Genomic DNA, 20,231 nt, shown 5'->3' on the forward strand with positions numbered 1-20,231 from the left:
AAGACCAACAGCCCAAGGTCTAGTCCTCTGAAGTGGAGGCCAGTCATGCCTCCCCCTGCCTCTTTTGACCAATTCTGAGGACAATGGTTCCACCCATGGCACTCCCTATTTCTCTACTGGGGCTGGTGCCTTGCAGAACTCACCGGCAATATTCATGGTGATGGGGTTTGAGAAACAACCCACCACTTCCTTGTCTTTCAGATTGTCCTGCTGTGGTGGTGTGTGTGCTGCTGGAAGCTAGGGCCCTGGTGGTTCAAATGCCTCAGGGCCGCCCACAGTGAGCTTCCAGACCAAGAACAGCCAACAAAGGACACCTTGACTCCCCACTTGGGAGGAAGAAGCCCCTGCAAACCTGCAAAGCCGCTTCGAAACATTGAAACATTTTCAATTACTAAAAGTCTAAACCAAGGTCGCAGAATGTTCATTGTCAGAGTTACAGGTGATGGTGGGGGGGTGGGGGGTGGCGCACCTCATTAACAAGCCCCTCAGGAATGACTCAGGAAAGTTCTTTCATCCAGACAGCCTCTTCTCAGCCATGAACATAGGTACACCTTTCTCTGGCCCCTTGGTTCCCTATCAGTCCTTGGCCTCTGCCCTGCTCAGCCAAGTGTTACAAAGCTCTTTTAGCTCTGTGGCTAATTATCCAGAGGCATCTACTCCACTAGTAAGCCTCCTGTCCAAATGTGCTCAAACTTCACTGCCTGGGCTAGAAAGCCCATTGTTCTTATTCTGGTCTCTTGGTTCTGGCTGCCTCTCCTGCTACTGTTTCTCAGCCTGGATTCTTGGTGAATCAGCGGCTAAGATTTTGTAATCCTCCACAATGAAGTCTAACATACTGTTTTCATGAAGAGATCTCTTCCCAGAGATCTGCTACGAGTAGTCAGTCAATTGAAAGGAAATCTCCTTGTGCGTACGGCCTCCTTCCAATATAAGTTGGCACTGTGGTGAATCCTGTTTGCTTTTACTGGGTCCAGATCCTGCATCTGGCTGGTCATTTGACCTCTGGTTCTTTGAACTTGAGTCAGTGGCTGCTGCCTGTCAATCCTGGGAGCTGTCAATAATCTGCCTTCTTACTTGCTGACCTTGGGCTCATTCACCTTTGCTGCCAGCCTAAGGTAAAGTATTTAATAATCTTCAAGAATGGATATACCTTTTAAAAATAATAGTTATTGGCATATAATTCACTTCTCATGCAATTAAAGTTCAATAACTTTTTTTTCCCCGGAGACCCAGTTCAATAACATTTTGAAAAGGTCAATTTTAGAAACTTTTCTTCTTTCCCCACTTCCCCCCAGGATATATCTTTCACATGACTTGAATGCTTCTGTCTACCACTATCCCGGGCATCTATTTCCAGGGTCAAGGTGTCCCAGAGGCTGAATTTTCCATTGGATTTATCAAGTGGTGGATGGCTTGTTAAAAATGGATTCAGAATAAAGGGAGTCTTTTTAGAATGATTTCATCCAGACCAGTGAAATGAGTGCAAAACCTCTCTAGTAAAGCACTTTGTTGGCATAGAGCATTATTTGAGGGCTATTAATTTTGAGGTAAGACGGTTGAACCCACCAATTGCTCTGCAGGTGGAGGTTAAGACTTTCTACTCCAATAATAATGTACAGCCTTGGGAACCCACAGGGGCAGTTCTGTCCTGTGTGGTTGCTCTGGGTCAGAATAAACTGGGTGGAGCTCAGTTTGGGTCTAGTAGCTAAAGTATTAAAATTCACCCCAGGCAATGCTTGCCAAACTCTTGCTCTCTTATGAAGTCTTTTAGACTCCAGACTATTCATTGTTATTTGCAATTATGTTCCAATGAGATCCACCGGAAACTATTCACCCTCATCTTTCTCGACCAGAAGTGTGTGAAAAATTCCCTGCATAATCTCAGCAAATATGTGAGGTCTTTGTAGTTCTAACTCTTGTTGCAATTGAATTTCCAAGTTATTGGAAGTTATCTTCCTTCATTCTTTTCCCTGCGTGTACCCCTTTGGTTACGGCTGCCTGGTTTTCTATATTGTCACTGTTCAATGAATCATGTTTTTAAAAACACCAAAAAAACCAAAAAACTGCAATTCTGGAATTTCTACCCTCTAATTTTTAAGAATTTGAGAATGTAATAGAAAATTGTCACAGTGTAATAACTTACTGGAATTAGATGTTTATTGTACTGATTAATGCTTCTAGTTGTATGATTCCCAGAGAGTATAGTATGGCTCTTGAGGACAAGAATTTGTCACCTATCTTCTTATACTTACAGTTGGAGTATTCTTGGTTTAGTAGGCATTCAATAAATATATAGGTTTATTTTACCCATAGAATTCTCATAAACAATGATTTAATATTTACTAATAGCTGTCTTCCTAATGTAGTCCTAACTTATACTCTTTTGCCCAGTAAGCCACATGAAGCACCATGTTTAAAAAACACTACCTCCTCCTGAGATCGGGGGACAGTAATACTGAAGTGGGGTTCTACGGGTTTAACTTTTCATTTAATAAGAACACATATGAAGTTACCTAGCATACACCTGGCAACATAGTTAGCATGCATTAAATAAGGTTTATTGACTTAAAGAATGAATGGGCAACCATTTGAGACTGCTCCTTCAACAATAAAATGAAATTATTACTACTAGCTCAACGTCCCACACAGGGTTGCAGACAGGAGCAAATGATAGGATGTTTATGCAAGTGCTTTGCTGTAAAGTACATCCCTACTTTAAAGTGGGTATTTGTATGCCGACTTAATGCCATTCCTATTAACTGGTATTTTTTAATGGCTATCAATTTCCTTAATTTAGCATTCCTACTAAAGCCACACTAAAGGCACAAAATTGTTTTAAACCACTAAAATATTAAAGTTTTGGGTTACTCCAAAATTTTGCCTGGTAGCAAGTGTATGCTGCCCTGTAAGAGGGACCGTGAAAACTCATACTTTAGGGAGAAACGTTTTCTCGACTTCTATTTTCTACCTCAAAGTAAAGTGGGCACAAACAGCACGAACCCGGGATGCCAACCTAGCACCTAAATGGGGTAAGTGGCCCCGCTCTTTAAAAAAGGGAAGCGGCCAGAGACCCCACGGGAAAGCCACCCTGATCACTGACGGTGTGCGGATGTGGGGGGTGGACGCAAGGCTTGGGCAGAGAAACCAGAGCTCTCGGGACCAGACCCTTCTCCTCCCTCCCCCCACCCCACCCTGCCCGCAGTACCGCGGGGCGGGGGCGGGGGCCTGGAGCCCAGGACCGTTGGGTCCCGGAGCCGGTGGCCCGACCCCGCGGCCAGTTAGGGTCAGCGAGCGCCTTGGCCGTTGGGGACTCCAGCTCCCGGCAGGCACCGCTTCTGCGGCCGGCGCGCGCGGCGGCGCTGCCAGCTGGGACTCGTAGTGCGGTCCGGGTAGGAGAACGGGCGCACCGGCTGCTTTCATGCACCTCTCGGGAACTGGGTCTGGAGGGGAGCCTGGCGGGCCACTGGCGTCCGGCGTCCCTCGGGAGCGGAGGGAACGGGAGCTGGGCCGGCAGCGGCGGGCGGGGAGGCCTCGGCGGCCGCCGCGCACGTGGGGGGTGGTTAGCGCTAAGGAACCCGGAAGCTCCGCGCACCGCCCACTGCCGCGGTGACGGGTTAACGCTCCTCCGAGGTAGGGGTGGGGGCGGGGTGTGTGGCAGGAGGGGCCATCCCACCCAATTCCTCGGCGAACTGCCGGCGAGCCGGCCCTCCGGGGCGCGCCGGGCCTTCCGCGGTGCGGACCCCGCCCCTCGGCCGCGGCGCGTGCGCAGGAGCCCCGCCCCGCCCCTCCGCAGCCCCACCCCCACACCGCAGCCGCCGCCGCCACCTCTCCCTTCCTCTCTGCTCTTACCGCCTCCCGTTTTCTCTTCCCTCCGCCCCTTTGCTTCCTTTTCTCCTCCTCCTCCGGCGCTGACGCTCGCGTAGGGCCCTGGCGTCAGACGCGCGGGGGCGGGGCGAGTGCGGCGGGGGGTATAAGTAGAGGGTGCAGGAGGCGGTGCTTCCCCTTCTCCCCGGCGGTTAGTGCTGAGAGTGCGGAGTGTGTGCTCCGGGCTCGGAACACACATTTATTATTAAAAAATCCAAAAAAAATCTAAAAAAACCTTTTAAAAAACCCAAAAAAAATTTACAAAAAATCCGCGTCTCCCCCGCCGGAGACTTTTATTTTTTTTTCTTCCTCTTTTTTTAAAAATAACCCGGTGAAGCAGCCGAGACCGACCCGCCCGCCCGCGGCCCCGCAGCAGCTCCAAGCAGGAACCAAGAGACCGCGGCCTTCCCGCTGGCCCGGACCCGACACCGCCACCCTCGCTCCCCAGCCGGCAGGCAGCCCGCGCAGCGGCAGCGGATCGACCCGGTTCTGCGGCCGTTGAGTAGTTTGATTCCGGTTGATTTTTGTCCCTCGGCGCTCGCCCCCGCTCCCCTCCCCCCGGCCCCGGCCCCCGGCCCCAGCACTCGCTCTCCTCTCGCGGAAAGGTCGCGGCCTGTGGCCCTGCGGGCAGCCGTGCCGAGATGAACCCCAGCGCCCCCAGCTACCCCATGGCCTCGCTCTACGTGGGGGACCTCCACCCCGACGTGACCGAGGCGATGCTCTACGAGAAGTTCAGCCCGGCCGGGCCCATCCTCTCCATCCGGGTCTGCAGGGACATGATCACCCGCCGCTCTCTGGGCTACGCGTATGTGAACTTCCAGCAGCCGGCGGACGGTAAGAGCCGGGCCGGGCCCACTAGGCCGGCGGGCCGCAGGGGGGCGGCTGGAGGGCTTGTCAGCCCCCGAGCGCTGGCGGGGACGCCCCCGGGGCGCCGGGACCCCCCGGCCGCATCGCCCCGGAGCCACGTTCCCCCGGTCGGCGGGGACCCACGCCGCCGGCAGCCGCACGCCGGGCCACTTCCTCCTTTGCGACCATTTTCTCGGCCTCCGCCGCTCGCAAACTTTAGGGCGATGACGCGCCCCGAGGGTGGGGGAGAGTCGGCCCTGGCACGCGTCTCCTTCCCGGGAGCCACGGAATGCCGGGGCGTTGAGCGCCGAGCCCCCCGGACGGGTGGGAGATGGAGGCGCCCCCCACGCCCGGGGCTCTTGCCCGCGACCCGGAGAGGGGAGGAAGTGCCGTTGTAGCGCTGGAAAGATAACCACGTGTTGAACCCTGTAACCCTGCAGGCCCGAGGCCTAATCCTGCTGCTGGCCCAGGCGCCGGGGGGAGCCACTGGGCCCTAGGATAAAGTTAGGTGGTGGTTGGGTGGTCGCTCTCGGCCTTCTTAAATCTTAGGAACTCTTCGGTTCCGGATGGACCTAGCAATGTAAGTGAAGAGTGAGAAGGGGGCACTCGGGGACTTGCCCCCAGGTCGGGCATTGCTCACGGTGCCAGGTGGGAGGGAGGAGAGGTGGTGGAGGAAGGTTGCTTTTTGAAGGCCATTTGGGCAATGTGCTATTTTCCCCCTTGTGAAATAGCTCTTGCAGTTTTTAAGGGCCTTTGCTTTAAGATTTTTTTTTTTTTGCCAATTATGGTTCTAAAGATTACTTTTTCTTGTAATCTGGACTGGACCATATACTTAACTGTACATTCAAGTAGTTCACTTATTTTATTTTTAAAGGGTGTTCCAGAAGTGTTCACCGGTCCTGGAGAAAGCTGCATACAAGATAATGGATAATTTTTTTATTTTGCAGTTTAACAATTCCTGTAACAAAATGAGTTGAAAAGCTTCCAGACCTTTTTTCTCTATAACCGACTAAAGGAAAAGTCAGGTTCATTTGATTTGGTGTCAAATGAATTGCAATTTGGTCTGTTGGCTAACTTTTAACTTAAATTTGATGCTGAATTTTGGGTAAACCTGGAATTTTAGCACTGCACTGCAGGTTTTACTGACCTTTTACTAGTGCCACTCCTTTACAGTTCCTAACCATGCAAAAGTAAGATGATTTGGGACTCGTAAAACTAGGGAAACGATGACTGGATTCTGTGATTACCATCCGATGGGTTGGAGATAATTTGAGCTAATACTAGAAATTACAAGGATAACATGAAAGTGTTTAACATTGTTTCCAAGCTTAACATTCTAAAATCTTAAACACAAGTTTCTATGGGTTTGAAAAAGTGGAACTTGAGGGTTGTCATGGTTACAAGCGGTACAGTATATCATAGACTCAGTTTATTGAATCCTCGTGATATAGTAATTACTGGATGGCTACTGACCACAAGGTCAGTAATTCGAGGCCACCACCCTCCTCAGAAGGACAGGTTTTCTAGTACTGTAATAAGTCTGAAACCCACAGGGGTGGTTCGACCCTGCCCTTATAGGGTCTCTATGTGACTGGTGGCCCCTGTGTCTTTAATTTTATTTGGCTTCTATATGTATAATGACGATTCCAGAAGGCCTTTTTTGTACTCATTGCTGTATTGATGGGTTTGTACAATAGATTCTGAAAGTGACCAATTTCCAATGTAGTAGGAAGAGGTGACTCATTGAAATGAAGCTCAAGCCTAGTCAGCTAAACCAGAGTTGAGTAGGTGTGGTGCCAACTGATCAGCACTGTCTTCTAAAAACTGTAACATTCGTTTATAAAAAGATGTAGCTAGAAAATTTGTCAATAACTTTAGTTACATTGACACTGAATTGAAAGAGACTGAATGGGCAGTGACTTGCCCTTTGGGGGAATTAACGATTTATGGTTACTGAATTGGAACTGATTAATGGTAGGAGGGTTAGTTTTCATATAAGGTTACATTTTTTAAAAAAACCTTAGGGGTAAAGAAGCATTTCTTGAATGGCACAGATTTATGGAGGGGTAGAGTTGAATTTTTTTGGTACTCAATTTGTGATTACATTGTTAAGTAAATCAATTTAATTTTGTAACTGTAGATTGTGTGGGAAACTTATGAATAGGTAAAGATGGTATTCGGAAGTTCATTATTTTGCAGTATGTCCAACTTTATCAGCTTGAATGAAATCTTCGATCAACTTGCCTGCCTCCCACCCCTTTCATTTTACTGGTTTATAGGAAGTTGTGAAATGAATCAGTAAAATTCCCCTTCAATCATTTAGGACCTTGTTATTAATAAAATGGGTTGTTTTGTGTAATGGCAGTGATAAGCAATGAAATAACAAATTTTGGCAGGTTGTAGGGAAGACGTTGAAATGATTCAGATCCAGAGGATACTGTGGGCCTCTGGGTAATCTAGGCTTGCATAATGCCCTTGGTGTACTAAACACCCAGGCGGGTAGATGGGGAAAAACAGGATTTTATGTTGGCAAGGCTGGGGGAATGGGACTTTAAACTTAATGGCAATTAGAGGGAGAGATTGTCTTAAAATCATAATCCTAATGTTTGGGAAATTAGTTTGATTTGCTTTTTGCCTTCTTTATGAAGTTTACACCCAAATTAGTAGTGCCTGGAGCCCTGGTGGCTTAGTGGTTACAAGTTGGGCTATGATCCATAAAGTTTGCAGTTCAAAACTACTAGCTGCTCCACAGGGGAGGAAGGCTTTCGACTCCCGTGGACAATCTTTGAAAATTACGAGGGCAGTTCTACCTTGTTCTGGAAGTTGGCCGTGTGTGTTTTTGAAAGTAAAGTGTGGTGCTTGAGCGTTCTGATCTGTGCGTTTTAAGCTTGCATGTGAAAGTCCATGTGCTGACGCCTCCTGTAGCTTTATACAGTGAGGAGAAGGATTGAAGGCGGATACTCACTCTCAAACTCCTCCCCGCAGCGGAGCGTGCTTTGGACACCATGAATTTTGATGTTATAAAGGGCAAGCCGGTACGCATCATGTGGTCTCAGCGTGATCCATCGCTTCGCAAAAGTGGAGTGGGCAACATATTCATTAAAAATTTGGACAAATCCATTGATAATAAAGCACTGTATGATACATTTTCTGCTTTTGGGAACATCCTCTCATGTAAGGTAAGCAAGAAGGTGACAGGTAAATGCACTTGCTAAGTTTTAGGCCCTTTAGTTTATTTAAAATACTCACCATTGCTGTTAGTCTTATCTGAATTGCCCAAAGACCCAGGCTAGAGGGCTGACAGCTATCTCTGAACAGCAGGAAAATGCTAAATAAATAAATAGCCAGGAATGAAAAGTAGGTGTTCGTTTTCTTTATCGGCGCCCCCTAGGTGGTTTGTGACGAGAATGGCTCCAAGGGCTATGGATTTGTACATTTTGAAACACAGGAAGCAGCTGAAAGAGCTATTGAAAAAATGAACGGGATGCTTCTCAATGATCGGAAAGTGTAAGTATGAATTCTTTTTGGTACTTCAGATCCAGTTTTATAAGTTCCTTACCCCCTTTAGTGTAAAGGAACTGATTTATTACCATGAAACAGTAATTTGGTTAACACTGGCATACAGAGAAGATAGTAGGAGACAGAATGGTCTGCAGGAATGTTAGGTTTTTTTAGTCATTGTGTCGTTGAAAAAAACTATTGAGGCCAGACATGAACCCACTCTTCATGATTCCTGGGGTATTAATGAATTGGCCCATTTCTAATTCAGGAGGCTAAGGTGTAAGAAAGTTAAAATCATTTGTCTGCTTACCTGTTAGAATTAGGGGTGCCTTGAGACAAACTGAATGGTCTGTTGTCAGGGCCTAATCACTTTACTTGTTCATACAGCTACAGTTTTTTTCTAATCATTTTATTGGGGGCTCATGCAACTCCTATCACAATCCATACATACATCAATTGTGTATAGCACATTTGTACACTCGTTGCCCTCATCATTTTCAAAAACTGCTACAAGTTATACTTGCTATTTACTGTTCCAGGCTGTTGAACTATAGATTTTTCAAAGACATAAGTCTTTAACCCCTTTATTATCCTCAGTGCCAATGGATTGTATTTAATGGACTGGGCACGGTCAGCTGTGAGGTCACATTGTAGAAATGTGCATAACCATTGTGTGAACTGCTGTGATGAAGGCACACACACTGTTTGTTGGGTCACGGGTAAGGGGTGGTTCTCCTGAGTCCCTGAGGCTGGGTGTCAGTGGTGTGGTAGGTCTGTACAGAAGAAGACATGCACATGACATGGCAGGGCAGCGTTATCTTGCTAGATTCTCTGTTGCTTCCATAACTGAGAAAACACGTGTGTAAAGAATCCACACTGGTCTCAGAACCAGCAACTGCTCAGTAATGACTCATGTTAACAGAGGTGAATTTGTAGGAATATAGTAGATGTTTAAACCAGGAAAATGAAAATGATTCTGTGCCAACCCTCTTGATAACTGGAAATTCCCTCATTTGTCCATCCGGAACAGTGGGGAAAGATTGCCCACCCCTGGCTAGGTGTAAGTCAAGTAAGGGTCTGTTGATGTTTGGCTGTGAAAGTGAGAACCAGAGCGAGCCTTGGTTCCAGCTGGCCAGTCCCATGCTGAGAATGTGCCTTTCTGCGCGTAAACGAGTCAAAGCTTCCCAGGCAAATTCTTGGGAGTCCTTCAGAAGAGCTTGTTACAATGTAGGTGCTGATTCTCAGTATATTTGGGACCAAAACCAGAGCTCCTGTCAGTGAGACGTTTCTGATGGGCGACCCTCAGCGGTGGTAGAGCTGCCCCTGTGGCTTTCTAAGACTAACTTTACAGGAGTAGCAAACTTGGTCTGGAAGGCCCAATTTGTTTTAAAACGTGCTGTTTACTTGAAATTCTCCCATCTGACTTAATTGATCAGGACTTCATAAAATAGAACCTAATGATGAGTGCTTACATGTTTTATTAGATTTGTTGGACGATTTAAGTCTCGTAAAGAGCGAGAAGCAGAACTCGGAGCTAGGGCAAAGGAGTTCACCAATGTTTACATCAAGAATTTTGGAGAAGATATGGACGATGAGCGCCTTAAGGATCTCTTTGGCAAGTTCGGTAATGTGTCTGAGTTAAATTCTTACACTCAAACTCTGAGAAATTGTTCTACATTAGTTTGCACTAATATTTTCTACTGGAAAAGTAAATGAGATGAGACTTAGACGGTACTTAAAATTTTAAGTTTAAAAAATATTTAAGTCATTTTGAACTGAGTCACTGCCCAGTCCAATCTATCGAGTTCTGTCCAGGTTGGATACGTGTGAACGGCACTAGAAAGCACAGTGAGATAGGGCTCTTGGTTTCTGCCTTTTCGGCCTGAAGAGATGGGTTTGATGCTAGCATCCCTCAGGAGCTTGCTTTTGGGCATAGCCAATGGTGGTTACTAGACAGTAAGTAAGCCTGGCCAGTAGTTAGTGATTTTCCAAGACCAAAAATACCTTTCCGTCCAGTTCACATTCGTTTCATGAAGCTTCAACTTAGTGGTATGTAACTGGCCTCTCATTTCAGGTACTGCTATTAAGGATCACTTAGATGAACTTTTAATTGTATGTGTAGTGCTGGTTTGCTTGACATTGTCCTCTTTATTAGAAAAGAATCAAGAATTAGATAGTCCAATTTTTATTGCTAATCTAGCACGCCACATTGACCTTGTTCTTGGGTAGTAAAACTGATCCTTTTAAGATACGGAAAATAAATGACATTATATTCATATCGTACCCCAAATTCTTCTTAGTAAGTGCCTTCAGATTATTTTAATAACTACTCTGTTGGAATCGCTAGTTCCTGAATGTCTTCCCAATTCTCCAACCAAATGAAAACAACACTGTGCCCCTCCCACTTGAAACAGCTGCCCCCTTTAGTTGCATTGCCTCTCCTTGAGGGAGAGGAGTCTTCAGAAACATACCACCTTTGGGTGACCCCACTGGCTTCCCTAAGGACACATCCTCTTCGCTCTCTGAAAATTAGGTGGGCCAATTAAGAAATTCCTGTAGCTTAGTTCTCACACAAGAATCAAATTAGTTGGCTGGAAAAAAAGTGTCTGTGCTCACATGAAGAATAAAGCATCATTGCCATTTAAAACATCCGTACCTCCTTGACTAGCAGGGGCCATCTTGCAGAGAAGAGAGATCTACTAAGATTAGAGGAACTTTGGGTGTCTATTTGGGTGGAAGGTAGGATTAGAGAAGAAGTCAAATTGGAGTCTTTACTCCCAATTTGCATTTTAAATACCTGTTTTGCTTTACTGAGTTTGAAGTGTATAGATTGCCTGTTGTATGGAATATCTTACTGACATGAAAATATTTTTTTAGGGCCTGCCTTGAGTGTGAAAGTAATGACTGATGAAAGTGGAAAATCCAAAGGTTTTGGATTTGTGAGCTTTGAGAGGCATGAAGATGCACAGAAAGTAAGATTCGCATGCACTAAAGCAGTTAGGGGGAGGGATTTTCCTCTGTAAGAAGGGTGGGCATGGAAGTGTGCTGGTCTCTTACTGAGGTAAATAAGCACAGAGCTCTATTTGAATTTCATGTCTTAACTCTGAAAGTACACATTGGCAGCCTATATATATTCTTGGGAGCTTGGCTATACTTTTTTGGATGGGTCAGTTATTTTTTATAATTTAACCTATCATGATATGAGCAAATATTGCAAATAAATGAAATTTTTGTGACTTCCTTTAGGCTGTGGATGAAATGAACGGGAAGGAGCTCAATGGGAAACAAATTTATGTTGGTCGAGCTCAGAAAAAAGTGGAACGGCAGACAGAACTTAAGCGCAAATTTGAGCAGATGAAGCAAGACAGGATCACCAGATACCAGGTGGGCTTTGCCGAACAGCCAGCTGAGACAGGAGGAAGCCGGGCGGCATGCGCATCAGTAGCTGGCGGCTAGCAGTGGGCATGAAACCGTTTCTTTTCTTCCAGGGTGTTAACTTATACGTGAAGAACCTCGATGATGGCATCGATGATGAGCGTCTCCGCAAAGAGTTTTCTCCATTTGGCACCATCACTAGTGCAAAGGTAAAGCCATGGTGTGGAGAGTGACTCAATTGAGCAGTTTTTGCTTCACTACTTTTTAAAACTTCTGTAATTACCCAACCCCCTACATGACATTGTAAGCGTGTACCATATTCTTGTGAAAGCTTTATATTTTTAGTCCAATTTAGAAGGAACTATAATTGTTCCTTGGTATCTATATTTGCACAATTCCTTCTGTGTAGTTCCCTTGTTTTGAGTAGGAAGGAGATCTACCCCAGGGCGCAGTGCCAACTGGGGGCTTGTCCTCTAACTTCTGAGACTGAGTTTTAAGGGGAGGTGTGAGAGATGGGTGTGGGGTGTCCTTTTCATGGAGTCTTGTGAACATTAGGCTGTGGGGAGGGGGTGGGGGTCCTGAAAGACCAGGAAAGGTTACAACTTGATGCTCTGGACTTAGGGATGCTTGTCCTGTCTGGGCCCTTGACCATGGGAAGCCCCGCGGTAAGGTAGAACCCCAGCCTGTTGGAGGCTCTCCAGAGCCCTTTGTTGATCATATTATTGGTGAGGTAGTAAAGGCATCATGTCCATTTATCCCGGAGGAAGGAGGTGATCATTAGTAATGACAGTCACTGGAGAAACAAATTCACGAAGAAGGGGTTGTGTGACTGGGGCCCCTTATTTCTAGTCTCCACTGTGGGGGGGCTGAGAGTAACGTTCCTACACAGTTCTCCATGCTTGCAGAAGCACTTTTTGGCATTACGTATACATTTGTACTAATGGGGACATAGTATATACACCTGGTGTTTCCCAAGCTGAGAGATGCTCTCATTCATCCTGGGGGTGCTACAGTGGTTGGCGTGGGGTGCCTGCCGTGGAATTCGTGTCCTGTATTGTGAGTTGGGCATTTAGTTTGTAATTGCCAAGCTGACACTGAGTAAGCATGGAACTAGTTGATGTGGGTATGTTTTACACGGGCCTTTCCTCTGGTTAATGATGGGCACGTTTGGGTTGCAGTGCCAGTTTGCACTGTTAGAAACACTGCTCTCATAGGGATGGCCATGTGTCTACATTTCCAGAATCACCATTGTTTAGAGGGCACACGTGTTAAAAATTGATAAGCTGCATTTTCCAACAAGTCTGTGCACATTTCTCAATAGGAAATGGTAATATGTTGTGCCTTCCATGTATTTTACCCTTCTAGCCTGTGCCTGTCTTTGTGTATTTCTATATTGGGTTGTCTTTGTTAATTGAGGGAGCATTTTCTTTTTAAAAATTTATTTATTCAACATTTTATTAGGGACTCATACAACTTATCACAATCCATACATCAATTGTATAAGGCACATCTGTACATTCTTTTCCCTAATCATTTTCAAAGCATTTGCCCTCCACTTAAGCCCTTTGCATCAAGTAGGGAGTATTTTCATGGCAGCTCTTGTGTTTTTTTCATTGCAAATATTTCCTCTGGAACTGTCGCTGCAACGATGTCGCAGTTTTGCATTGAGCTAGAAAAATGTGTTTCTGTCTTTGCATTTTGTTTGTCTTCAAAAACCTACCTAGCAGTTTGACTTTGTTGCCCACTCCCAATCTTTGTATTCTTGACGAGTTTTTTTCAAATGCATTTAAAATCATGGCAGTCATTTTAGAAGCTTCTTGAGATTTTTATACCGCAATATTTATGGCGTTGAAGGCAAAGCTTTTAAAAATTGAATTGTACATTATAAGACGTAATTATATTTTCCTCAGAGGAAGAGTAAAATATCGTGTCAGGTTGTATGGCTAGGGTAGTCACACTTTAATTGTGTGTGCTTCTAGCTCAGCGGTTCTCAACCTTCCTCATGTGGCGACCCTTAAATACAGCTCCTCGTGGTGGTGACGCCCAACCATACATGATTTTCGTTGCTACTTCATAACTCATTTCGTCTACTGTAATGAATTGGGCGACCTGTGGGGCCAAAGGGGTCACGACCCACAGGTCTGAGAACTGCTGTTGGAGCAGTAGCCGAGCAACAGCTTGGGGTAGGCCTTGAAACAAGCAACTCCATAGACCCCCCCCCCCCCAGCCCTCTTCAGCTCTCCAGTACTTGGCTAGGGGAGTGCCTTGGTGTGATTTTGCCCTCTTGTGGGTAATGAGTAGCCACACCCATGCTTTTGGCGGTGCGTTCGCCCTTTGTGTTAACCTTTTTACTCTTGTTTTCTTTTGATAGGTTATGATGGAGGGCGGTCGCAGCAAAGGCTTTGGCTTTGTGTGCTTCTCCTCCCCCGAAGAAGCCACTAAAGCAGTTACAGAAATGAATGGCAGAATTGTGGCCACCAAGCCGTTGTACGTAGCTTTAGCTCAGCGTAAGGAGGAGCGCCAGGCTCACCTCACCAACCAGTACATGCAGAGAATGGCAAGCGTGAGAGCGGTGCCCAACCCCGTCATCAACCCCTACCAGCCAGCACCTCCTTCGGGTTACTTCATGGCAGCTATCCCACAGGTGGGTCCGCAGCAACGGAGGCCGTTGCTCTGATTCTGTATTATTATTATTATTGGTCAAAGGGTCATTTTACTGGGGACTTTTAGAGCTCCTAGCAAGCTAAATATCAGTTAACATCTTGCATATTTGTGCATATGTTGCCATTTTCTATTTGAGTCCTTGTTATCGGCTCCTTTTCCCCTCCTTCCCACCTTTGTGACCCCTTAATAAATTGTAAATTATTGTTTATTTTCATATCTGACACCGACCGCTGTCTCCCAACCCCCATGGTTGGTTTATCCGTTCCCCTGGGAGGGCGGTGTTTATGTGTTGGCAATTGTAGTCGTTGCCCCTTCCTCCCCTTCTGATTCTTTCTGTATGGTTCTTGGATTTTATTCTTTTGTGTTTGTGCCCCCAAATAATAGCTCTACCATTAGCGCCATCTGGGTGGTGAGTGCTCGGTGGTATGCCATCGCGCCGGCTCTTCAGTCGCTGACGTGTGCTTTGCTTCCCTAGACTCAGAACCGTGCTGCATACTATCCTCCTAGCCAAATTGCTCAATTAAGACCAAGTCCTCGCTGGACTGCTCAGGGTGCCAGACCTCATCGTACGTATCATTTCTCGTTTTAATTGTGATACTGTGAAATTACTTGGATTAAAAGTATCGTAATGTGTTAGGTAAAACTCGCTGATAAGGTCTACCTACCTGGTGTGGTTAACCTGCTGTTTCTGATTTATGCCTCCGGTTTGTTTAGAGTATGACCCAGTGTTTTCTTTAACACACTGGTGAAACACTTCCATTTCTGTCTTACTAAGCTGGAAATGATGGAGTTATGAAGATTTTTGGGAGTGGGGCCAACTCTAATTTCATGTGTGTTTAGATCCATGTTGGAGAAGATCAAGTGCTATCATGAGTGAGGATCAGAGCCTTGGCCTTAACTTCTGTGGAGGCATGCTTGTGCAGTCTGACTTCTGATGTTAGTAGTGCTTTCCCTGGGTGGAGGGACCCGTGTGCTCACACATAGGACACCGCAAGGTCTGCAGTACAACCCCACAGGGACAAGGTGGGGCTCTCTGCTCCCAAGAGCAGCCTCAGAGACACAGGGAGGGCAGGGCAGTTCTGCGCTGTACTTTGGAGTTGCTTGAAGTCAGAATCTCTGGCTGTGGGTTTTTGGTTGGTCCTTGTATGGCTTTAAAGTTGTTTTTGAACATTACTGAAACTGAGACTTAATGCTGACTGCTTCTGTGACCTTTCATGAAGTCGGAGCTCTGAACTCGGGAAGAGGCGGGCTAGGTCCTAAGGCACACTGGCCACGCTTTGCAAGCAAGCAGGGCAGGGCACAGACTCGTTCTTCGGCCCCTTGCCTCATACACGCGGGAACTGCAGAAGTGGGAAACTGAAATTACCCAGGAGCTTTTGAGGGTGCCCTTGTTTGTCATTCACGCCAAACTTAAGCTAATGGCACCGTAACTTTTGCCTGAATGAGGCTTCTCTACTGACCTAAGGAGCATTAGACACCGTTCAGTACTGTGCTTTGGGTCCCTTCAAACAGAATCACTAACACAGTGCCCAGTCTGGCACTTGAGAGATGACAGAAAGCCTCAAGTATAGCTGGGGGCCAAAAACCAGGTCATTCTGTGCACGTGTGTGTGAGTGACTGTTAAAACAAATACCGATTTTTTAACGTGAAAATTGAGTGCTTGGTCACTTTCAGCATTTTGTGCAAATCATGGCATTTTTTAAAAGCAGCATCAACTCTTGGACCCAGTTAACGCACATCTGTCTCTTTAAACGCAGCATTCCAAAATATGCCCGGTGCTATCCGCCCAGCTGCTCCCAGACCACCATTTAGCACTATGAGACCAGCTTCGTCACAGGTTCCACGAGTCATGTCAACACAGCGTGTTGGTGAGTGAGTCTTAAGCCTTCCTCTAACAATTGGTCTCCTAATCTTGAAATAGCAAGGTGAAGGTGCAGGAAACAAATACATTTTAAAAAAAACTTTTCAGCTAACACATCAACACAGACCATGGGTCCCCGTCCTGCAGCTGCTGCTGCTGCAGCTGCTCCTGCTGTCCGCACCGTTCCCCAGTATAAGTACGCCGCAGGAGTTCGCAATCCTCAACAGCATCTCAGCGCACAGCCACAGGTCACCATGCAGCAGGTACGGCTTGAATGGTTCCCGTCAAGAGATGGAAGTTGTGGGTAATGGAGACTTTGCTAATTAGTGTCCAAGTTTGGCAGTTTTAAGGAAAACAGGGTGAAGTAGAATGAAATTGAAGTTGGGGTTTGACTGGACATGGTGTTCATATGGAGGCTTGGTCCCACGGTCTCCACTGGGCTCTGCCTGCTCGTCCATGGAGGAGGAGGAGGAGGGCTTCCCAGCTGCCCGAGGAAGCCCTTCAACAGCAGAGGCCTGCTCATTAGTCACGATGCTCAGGGGTTGTCCAGTGGCTAGATCATCAATACTCGCTGCTGATACTCTTGGTTTTCCCTGCTCCTTTTTTTTTTTAATCTAGCCTGCTGTCCATGTACAAGGTCAGGAACCCTTGACTGCTTCCATGTTAGCATCTGCCCCTCCTCAAGAGCAAAAGCAAATGTTGGGTGAGTATCTAAATCCACTTAGTTACAAAGAGACGAGAATCGCAAGGTAGGCCAGGGAGCCTCAAACTTTAAACGGGGTCAGGGTGGGGGCAGTTCACAGTGCCTCAGACCCGCTGGAGGGCGGGACTATAGTTTAAAAAAACTGAGCAAATTCCTATGCCCACTGCACATACCCTATTTTGAAGTACAAAAACAAAACGGAGAAATGCCCTCGGCGGGCTGCATGTGGCCCGCGGGCCGTAGTGTGAGGACGCCTGATGTAGACACACTCGTGCTAGTCGGTTTAGCGTTGGCATCATTGATGTGGTGGCACAGGCTGGCTTGCTGAACTCATTTAAAGGAGCCCTGGTGTTAGAGTGGTTAATTGCTCAGCTGCGAACTGACAGTTTGGCGGTTGGAACGTATTCAGCTTTCCAAGGAGCAACCTGGCCATTGGCTCCAGTGGAGGCTGCACCTTGAAGAACCATCCCCTTGAGTTCTGTTGGGTGTGCTTAGAGTTGAAGTCAACTAATTATAGCATCTAGCAACAGTAACGAAAAGGTTAAAGAGTTAATAAAATACCGGGGAGGGTCCTCACCCTGTTTTTGGAATAGGGAATTCAAAACAAATGAGATGACCTTCTGGTTGTAAGGGAATACAGATGTAACAAGCCAAAGGCAACATTACTTCATGTTGGCTGACTGCTGCTGCCAGTGAATGGTTCCCCATTGGGGGGGGGTCTGTTTTATAATCAATTTCCCAAGAGCAAAAAGCCAAACTCTCCAGTCAGTCAGTCAGTTCTCTGGTCTGTAGAGCAGTCCTAGGGAACAGAATGGAACTGTCCCTGGGTTTCAGAAACGTTCCATCTTGGGAGTAGAAAGCCTCATCTTTCTCTGGAGCAGCTGGTGGTTTCAAATGACTGATGTTGCGGTGGCCCAACACCTAACCCAGTACACTCCTTCCCAGGGCTCCTGTCCAGACAGGTAGCTTCCAGTGATGAAACGGTGTGCCGACACATAAGGGAGCATCGAAAAGTGTAGGAAAGGAGGCGTTTTTCCCAAACTTAGGCCCCCTCATGGGCTATATACAAAATCCTTAAATCCCAGTCACAAATACGTGCCATGCATTTTTTTTTAATAGAGCTTTTAAAAATCCCTTTTTCACAGGTGAGCGGCTGTTTCCTCTTATTCAAGCCATGCACCCTAGTCTTGCTGGTAAAATCACTGGCATGCTGTTGGAGATTGACAATTCCGAACTTCTTCACATGCTGGAGTCTCCAGAGTCTCTTCGCTCTAAGGTGATCACTGTTCCAGAGCTTGTGGTGTAGAACTTTATGGTGTTTCCCATAACACTGCACAGGTCTAAGCTTTCTAAATAGTAAATGGAGTGTTGTTGTGTCTCGGGGGAGGTGTATGGGGCCTTCTTAGCCATGGTGTCAAAGGGAGGCAGCACTGCCCAGTGCTGAGAGTGGTCTGGTCCTCAGTAAGCTCTTGAATGCCACCCTTAGCCAGACCCTGGGCTCCCTCTTGTGCTCATCCCTTAGCTGCTAGAGGAGTGGTTGCTGATGCATGTGGTTTATACGAGTGGGCGAGATAGGAGTTCCTCATGCTACACTAGTGGGGCAATTAGAGTTGGAATACTTTTATCTGTAACAGGTGCTTTCATTGTCTCAGAAACTTTTCTTGTACTTTCTTTTCTGAGCTGATTGTGTCTTCCCTCTAGGTTGATGAAGCTGTGGCTGTTCTACAAGCCCACCAAGCTAAAGAGGCTGCCCAGAAAGCAGTTAACAACGCCACTGGTGTTCCAACTGTTTAAGTGAGTTTATCCCCTTTGATAAGACTTTTAAAGTATGCAGAACAAATCGGACTGATAATTGTTCCAGGGAAGTAGTCTTGCTATCAAGTTGGTGCTGAATCCACCTGAACCCTGTGTGCACCAGTGTAAATCTGGTCACAGCCCTCAAGCCGTCAGGCTTGATTTCTGATGCTTCCACTTTGGTTCCCAGAACTCATGTTGAGAAAAGCATATCTGCAGGGTGGTTTTGGCAGCATCTCCCAAACTAACTGTTCTCTGTTTGTCACGGGGGTTTGGTGACAAGAGCCGGCTTTCTGGGCTAGAGTTGGGAAATGCATCTACTCTTGAGAGACCACCAGTCGGCCTTGTTTCCTAGAGGTGATTGATAGTTTGGGAATTGGTGCCTCTAGCGTGGGAGATTAATAGAAAAACATTTTTTGTTTACATTTGCAGATGATCAGGGACCACGAAAAAGAAACTCATGCTTCACCGAAGAAAAATACTTAAACATCGAAAAACTTAAATATTGTGGAAAAAACATTGCAAAATATAAAATAAATTTTAAAAAAAAAAAAAGGAAAGGAAACTTTGAACCTTATGTACCGAGCAAATGCCAGGGCTAGCAAACTGCTAGTCCTAGATTCCTTATTCATTTAAAAACAAAAAACTACAAAAAAATAGTAAAATATAAAAACAAATTAATGTTTTATAGACCCTGGGAAAAATTTTCAGCAAAGTACAAAAATTGAAAGCATTCCTTTCTTTAATTTTGTAATTCTTTACTGTGGAATAGCTCAGAGTGTCACTTCTGTCTTAGGTGACAGAATTGCTAACTGAGCAAGGAAACGTAATTTGGATTATAAAATTCTTGCTTTAATAAAAATTCCTTAAACCGTGCACATGATCTGCTTTGTCATTAATTTTCTGGTCAGTGGGAAAATCTTAGTTGTGCTAAACTGGAATTGGCTTACAAAATGTACTGTTATTCAAGGGTTGTCTTGGTCTGTGCAGAAACATGAGTAAGTTCCTCTGAATTTTATAAACTTTTAGACCACCTGGAATTCTTAAATTTCCCCCCAAGGATATTTGTATTGAGTCATTTGAATATTATATGCAAAACCGGCGCTCATCAACTCTAGAAATATGCCAGTGAGCCGTACATGACAACAGAATTTGGTGGCAGCAACCACTGTAGACTGGTTAGGGGTTGCTTAGCTTTACTAATATTGACCAATAAAAGCCATTCAGAATAGTTTTTAAAAGCCTGGATTTTAAGTTATTTCTGAGAGGTGTGCTAATGTTGACTGATTTAATCTTACCATCCCAAATGCTTCTTAAAAGTGATTGGGCATTTCGACCACCCCAGTCATAGACCCAGCCTGTCTGCAGCTAACAAATATCCTGGTGATTCAAAGAAAGTGTTCTGACCATACTAACTGCCAGGGCCAGTTTTTTGTTGTTTTGTGTATGTGTTGTAGTTTTGTTTTTTTTTGGTGTGTGTGTATGTTTTGATCTTTGGGTTGGTTTTTTTTTTTTTTTCACTTTATTGGTGGCTCATACAACTCATCAATTGTGTAAAGCACATTTGTACATTCGTTGCCCTCATCATTCTCAAAACATTTGCTCACCACTTAAGCCCCTGGC

General features: G+C 45.9%; 1 protein-coding gene across 1 annotated transcript; it reads left to right on the forward strand.

Annotated features, from left to right (window-relative positions):
• The first annotated feature begins 3,990 nt into the window (after positions 1–3,990).
• PABPC1 (poly(A) binding protein cytoplasmic 1) lies at positions 3,991–19,484 on the forward strand. Its single transcript, XM_075549434.1, has 15 exons — positions 3,991–4,698; positions 7,696–7,889; positions 8,102–8,217; positions 9,696–9,835; positions 11,089–11,183; positions 11,458–11,595; positions 11,700–11,795; positions 13,958–14,230; positions 14,726–14,816; positions 16,008–16,118; positions 16,220–16,374; positions 16,730–16,814; positions 17,960–18,090; positions 18,516–18,608; positions 19,041–19,484. The coding sequence occupies exons 1-14, from the start codon at positions 4,506–4,508 to the stop codon at positions 18,606–18,608; spliced, it is 1,911 nt and encodes a 636-aa protein (XP_075405549.1). The 5' UTR covers positions 3,991–4,505; the 3' UTR covers positions 19,041–19,484.
• Positions 19,485–20,231: the final 747 nt, after the last annotated feature.

This window comes from Tenrec ecaudatus, chromosome 5 (assembly GCF_050624435.1).
Source record: "Tenrec ecaudatus isolate mTenEca1 chromosome 5, mTenEca1.hap1, whole genome shotgun sequence".
NCBI classification, from domain to species: Eukaryota; Metazoa; Chordata; class Mammalia; order Afrosoricida; family Tenrecidae; genus Tenrec; species Tenrec ecaudatus.